At 41.3% G+C, this 6,587-nt stretch overlaps 1 protein-coding gene across 2 annotated transcripts in view; it reads right to left on the bottom strand.

Moving 5' to 3' along the window:
- Positions 1 to 6,587, bottom strand: part of LOC118338008 (myozenin-2-like) — an 8,993-nt gene extending 2,406 nt beyond the window's left edge. The window contains exons 1-4 of one of the 2 annotated variants that reach the window (XM_035675167.1): positions 6,363 to 6,587; positions 5,369 to 5,514; positions 4,340 to 4,506; positions 1,808 to 1,952 (exon numbers count right to left, since the gene is read on the bottom strand). In XM_035675167.1, coding sequence (XP_035531060.1) covers positions 1,808 to 1,952; positions 4,340 to 4,506; positions 5,369 to 5,450 — 394 coding nt within the window. In that variant the 5' untranslated portion in view covers positions 5,451 to 5,514; positions 6,363 to 6,587. The remainder of the gene's footprint in view (positions 1 to 1,807; positions 1,953 to 4,339; positions 4,507 to 5,368; positions 5,515 to 6,362) is intronic. The other variant, XM_035675166.1, reaches the window with a different exon arrangement.

Below are 6,587 nucleotides of genomic sequence, written 5' to 3'. Positions count from 1 at the left end.
TCTCTCTCGCGTGTGTGTGTGTGTGTGTGTGTGTGTGTGTGTGTGTGTGTGTCTCTTTGTGTGTATGTATGTCTCCACGCGTAGCCTATGTGTGTTGATGGGAGAGGCCTATCCAAAGCACTATCCTTCAAACCCAGCGCTTCACTCAGGGGGGCTTGCAAGCTCAGGCATTACATAACACGGGGCGTCATGTCATGTCCTAACCTCTCACAATGAACAATCCCCCTTCCTGAGTTTATGTTTTGCCCCGAGGAGGAAGCAGGAGAGACCAAACAGACCCGTAGGGAAGTTTACAGATTTTTTGGGGGGAATCTATTACAAAACATTGTGTAAAAAGAGTTTCTGAGGCCATGGAATATTGTTCTCGTGGTTGGACATTTGGCTGAGTTGATATTTTTGTGGGAAGGGATTGTCACACACCCAGCTACTCTATGTGGAGATGAAAGAGGAATTCCAAAAAGGCCTGAAAGGACAGAGGGGAAGACAGGCAGGCAGGCTTTTTGCACATAAAGGGTTTTTATAGTTTTCTAAAACCTGAAAACAATCAAATGTGGCACATTGATTTAGAAACATAAAGACACATTTGATTATACTCTGTGCTTTGCTTTGAAAATGACACAAAAACTTTAAATGCACATAACAATACATCTTTAGAAGGATTTAACAGCTATTACACTATGCTAGAATCCAAAATTCTCATTTCTGTAGCTAAACCTTTTCACATTTACAGCTAGTTAGAATCCAAAGTGTTCACTATATATCACTTAAGCCTGGTTAAAACATTTTGCTCCCACTTTAGGGACATGGAACATGCACCCCTGGGTGCATGAGTGTGCTATTTTAAGAGTTCTTACCATTTGATACCTAATGCACTTTGGCCTGATTTCTGCTACAGCTGGAGTGACTTCATTCAGACACTGAGGGGTGGTGTCTTGTCCGGAGCTCCAGAAATAACACCCCACCCCGGTGTAGTCGTACCCATCCCTAAATCAGTATTGGTTTTGTGTCAACTGGGCAGAACTGAGACACGAGGGAGGATGTGAGTGCAGAGCTGATGGTATCAGTGGCACGAGGGCCAAACAGGAAACACTTCCCGTGGGTAAAACGCAACAGTTTTTTTTTTTTTTTAAAGATGGTCAAAGCTGATTGTGAACGATGAGGGGCAGAAAAAGGGTTGAGGGCATGAGAGAAATTGTGGAATGTGGAGAAATAGACATTAACCAAAGGAGTGGGATGAAGACAGAAATACAGGCAAAGAAAAGAAACAGGCAGAGAGAGGGAGAATGAAAACGTGTAATCATATTCTGCCTGAGGCCGGCAGATTCCAGGCAAGAAGAAAATGTTTTCCTACATGATCAAAGCCTGCGCGAGTACAAACAATGAAAAACAGTTGAATCCTTATCAAAACACTGCACATCCAGTGCTTTGTGGAGAGCACATCCACACAGTCTATCCACCATTTCTCATGAGCTGTACTGTACATTCAATATGTTGGCATGTTTTAAAAACCTGCACAAACAAAGAGGAAGTTTAGCACGGAAAAATTAAACCAAACTTTGCAAGATATAACTGTGACAACCATAGATGAAATACACTAGGCTGGACTTGTCAGTGATGATGTAATGAAGGGAAAGCAGTTCCTTGTGTACTGTTGCAGAAACAGAGACTAAGTAAGGTCACTGAGTTAAACAGCTCGGTCAGCTGGTTTGTTGATCCAAACTTAGCAACATTACATCACTGCTGCAATGGTTTTGGGTCCATTAAACGTATTGTTGTTCCAGAACATTGTGTCACTGGTGTTACCTACCCGGGGCAATGCTGTCTGGATTTGGCACAATTGTTGCATTAGGTGTGTCAGATGGCACTTTAGGTGGTTGGTCGACACCCGAGTTGTTCTCGCTGCTGTGGCTGTCTGCGGCATTCCCATTCTCAGTTTGAGAAACCAATGTGTTCTAAAAGAAAGATGGAGATGTGCTTAAAAGAAAAGTTAAAATGCAAATTTGTATCTGTTGTGATTGAAAGTTCATCCTTGACTTCAGTTTAGTTGACTAAACAATGTCACCACTTAATAGGGTGAAATGGGGTGATCATTGTCTTTTTTCTTTTTTTCTTTTTGGCCACTTGGGGGCAGAGTTGTAACACAGCACTGACATAATACTAATTGGCAAATTTGTTAGCAAACAGATGCACATTCAGCGAATACGGAGAAACATTAGGATTCATTTAGAGCCGTGTTTTTGGCCACCAGTCCATTCATATCTGCCATTTCGTGCTGGGCAGGTAGGGTAGAGTGGGTTTTAGTGGCTGCCTGCTATTGCTGGAGACGACAGTGATGAGAGACTGAACCGAAAGAATAAAGTTGAGGGTTCAAAAACAAACAAAGATGTGAGAAATGCTCCATAGAGCCAAGGGAAACTGAAGGACTACAAGCAATAGCTTACAAGTAGTCGTTTTAATATGAATATTTATTATAGCAGTTTCAAGGACTTTTTATCCATGTTGGCTTAAAAAGACAAATGTGAGCAAACTCAGCTGAGGAAGATTGTGTGTTAAACCAAAAGCTTTGCTACCAACACAGAACAGAGGTGTGCTCAGAAAAATGGAAAATTGATTTTCCATGACAACTGAGCAAACTAAGTGTGCTGAGGAAGATCGTGTAATGTGATTGAAATCTCCAGAACAGCTATTAAGTGGACGTCATGGTGAGTTTGTTTTATCAACGGTTTCCTAACTCATGACACACTGAATTCTCTTTTGACAGATTTTAAAAGAATTGTCTGACTTATCTATATTTATTGAATTATAATGAAAAATGTGATTTGCATGCACAGTACATTAGTGAAACAAAGTTTTCGGCTTTTATATGTTGCTATTTTCACAAACCTCAATTTTACATGTTGCTGACAACGGCAACAATAAACAGAGAAATTGTCTGTGTGTCCTCTCTTGCATTTAACATTAGAAACATTGTTTCGTGTGCTAAAAAAAAAAAGGTACTGCAGCCCAAGCAACCAGCTTTCATCCCTCTGAAAGATATTTATGATGATTTACTGCAGGACTTCCTCAGGAAATGTTGACAATTTGAAACAAAATCCCTCCGTTGCCCCGAGCAATAAACAAACCAGAGATATGTGAGTCCTTCTCACTTCAAAGATATGGGAAAAAACTTCCCTGAAGCATAATAATTATTTTATCTACGGACTTCAAGAGGGCAATGAAAAGCACACAAGGGCACCACACAACTAAATGAAAGAGGATATAACTAGAGCTGCTAATTAATGAGATATAACAAAGAGAAACTTTGTTTGTTTATCTTGATTAAATTTTACAGAGAGCTTTTGTACATAAATTGCTTTATGTGTGACCAGGTCAGGCTAAGATAGGTACGGCTAGGGGAAAGAAAATGCTGACTTGGCACACTGCCCATCCATGCACAAAGGGACATTAATAAAGCTACTTATGACCAGCTGAAAGACTTTCATAACTACTATTCTGTGCAGGCCCATGTCTGTAGCACGAGTCAAATAAACACTTCAAGTGCCTAATCTTTCCCACATATACTTTGTCGGGATGTAAGGTATTGTGCAAATGTTTTTCATGCGATGGAGGGAAAAGATGTGGTGAAAATGGATGATTGTGCATGACGAAAACACACTCTAGCAGTGTGACAGTGTTACAATAAGCCATTTATCAAAGTGTATTTAATGGCTGGCTGTATCCATATCAATGTACTGTAAATGTATTTGTATATTAAAAAAAAATAATAATAATAATTTTTTGCATTCTTGCTGAGAATTAGATTGCTTTTACTCACATGTCTATTTGCTACGTATGGGGCTGAAGCAAGGAGACGATTAGCTTAGCATAAAGACTGGGGAAATTGGGGTAAACCTGCCAAGCTATCACATATCCATACAAACATAAAAGTGTTACGTAGTTCTACCTATAGGGATGGCAAAATCCAAGCTCTCAGCTAAGGAATAGGCCAGTCCAGGAAATAACCGAAGATGTTTTCGAAGATCTTTTTATGGGTGTTAGTAGATGAAATGTTTTGACTTCCGGACAGAGCCGTGGTTAGTTGTTTCCCCCTGCATCCTTTATGCTAAGCTCAGCCAACCACCTCCTCCTGGCTCCAGCTCCATAGTTAACATACAGACTTGTGAGTGGTTTTGAGGTTCTCATCAAATTCTTGCCAAGAAAGTGATTCAGTGTATTTCCTGAAATTGTTTCCTACTTCTTTAACTAACAATTTAGACAGAATTGACTTGATAAGATGCAATGTTTTTTGTGGTGTACGTGTTCATTGATGCATGGTTATTACATCACAGTTCCTACTTACATTGAGCTGCTTGTTGTTTTCATTCTGGATGCTCTCAAAAGTGTATTTTTCAGAGCGTCTCTGGCGCATTTTGAAGAGACGGGAGCCACGGTTTGAGGCAAAAGACAGCTCCTCCAGCATGATGTCCTTAGGCACGCTCACTTTCTTCCCAAGATCCATCTCTATATCTGGACACAAGGAGACAAACACAAGACTTAAGATCTTGTGTATACAATATATACTTGTAAATTGATCTGATTTCTGACAAGACAATTTATTTTCTGACAAGAAAATTTCATTTTCCTATATACTCCCATCTATCAAACCTCGTTGAATACATTATATTCACACACAAAAAAAAAAGCCCTCTGCATGGACTGCTGTCTTGGTATTCCTGCCAATATTATGTATGAGGAATTATCTTTGCTCGTAATCCACTCATGTCCAGTGCTTGTTTTGTGGTTAGCGCTGCGTGCTAGCTACTGCATGCTGATCGTGGAGATGTCACAGGCCTATATCCAAGTGTGAGACACATAATTTGCCAGAATATCTTTCAGCTGTCAGTAGCCTTCAGGCCCTCCCTATCCCAGCCACACAGTTGTCCTAGCCCTGAAATAGCGTGTTCAAAGGACAACGACAAAGGGATTAGTTTCTTTGGCCCATAAAAGTATTCATTTGCTTATTTATAGTCAGTGCAGTAGAGGGGAGGGTTGGCAACTGCCGCTGTAGCAAATGGTGGGCTCATACCTTATATAAAGTGAATGTGGCAGCGTCCAGTGCATGTGTGTGTCAGGCATGATGAGCTGGTGTTTACAGTAACTGTAATAAGCCTGAGAATCAAATGTGTACTGTAAGATATGGTGTTAAATCCTCATCTATGACGTGTGATAAAAAGTGAATGTAGAGAGGTGAAAGGAGCAGGATGTGAAGAGAAGGAGAGAAGGTGAGATGGAAACAGAAGCAAAGAAAGGATTCAACAAAAGAAAGAAGGAGAAACAGAGTTCAGAGGGATCAGAAAACAAGGAAGTGAAGGGGAAATCATACAGCTACCTTCCTGGGCTTGAACCTCCCTGCAGATTGCTGCTGCCTGCATTTTCCTGTCCCTCGTCGTCATGGTGGAGAACTGTGACATGGCTGCCCCTGGGGAGTCAGGGGTGAGGCAAAAAGTCACAGGAGACAGTACACATCAGTACAACCTGTTCAAACGTACAATGAGACACAAAGGCAAATCAACGCGACTGCATGTTGGCCATCGATTGGCCAACATCAAGCATCCATACTACGCACAAAGACCCACTGAAGCAGATAGAATTTATTGGGGCAGTGAAAAGGGCAAAGTTAGCACATCCCTTTAAATAACCTTGGGCTGTTAAACGCCAAGCACATGCTCTTCAGACATGGCAACCAGCTGTGTCAGGGGTCTGGGAATCAATATGTTTGAAATTACCCAAGTGGGCTGAAAGGACACAGATAGAGAACATGGTGCTGTCACAGCAAACACGTGAGACAGCAGATGTAATAGTGCAGCAGAAAGTTTACACCAAGGTGTCAGTGAACACGACACAAACGTTTCATTCCAGGCCAAAATACTTTTCACAAAGTTTATGGATGGAACAAAGGAGCATTTCATAGCAAATGGCAAATGTCTTTTCCCCACAAAAATCACTCTATCATTTGGAAATCACTGGTTTTGACTGAGTAGATAAAATGCAAGTGCACAAAGTTACATTCTTATCAGTATATATGTATTGTAGCAAAGCACGTTTTGGAATGTATGCATACATGCTACTATTAAGGATATGCTTTGTGTAAAAACTAAGGAAATAAGTAAAAAAGCAGATGCATTTATCAGAAATTTAAAAAAAAATAATTAAAGAAAATTCTGGAATAAAATTCAACTGTAACACGAGGCAAGCTGTGTGATTGACAGAGAAATATAGAGGGAACAACGGTAGGTGGTAGTGAGAGTCATGCTTGATTCAAAGTGCAAGTGTCATGTTAGACCAAGACAGAACACCTGTGGAGAGCCCTAGTGATGACTTACCTGTCCTGAAGGACCCTCAGGGAGGGGGTCTCCTGTTGTGCCTGTCTCCTCGGGGTAGGAATTCAGAAAGGTGAGAGGCAAGAAGGTCAGACTGGGTAGTGCAACCTGTGTGGGCACTTGTGCTCCCCGACACTGGTGCTTGTCGTGGGAGGAGGGGGTTGCAGCCTGACCTGCCTTGCTGAGTGACTGAATGGGTGGGTGGGTGGGTGGGTGTCAGTTTGTCTG

This window comes from Morone saxatilis, unplaced genomic scaffold (genome assembly GCF_004916995.1).
Source record: "Morone saxatilis isolate NCDOM2014 unplaced genomic scaffold, NCSU_SB_2.0 Contig4, whole genome shotgun sequence".
In the NCBI taxonomy this organism is placed as follows: domain Eukaryota; kingdom Metazoa; phylum Chordata; class Actinopteri; family Moronidae; genus Morone; species Morone saxatilis.
This window is presented reverse-complemented; position numbering and strand designations above follow the sequence as displayed.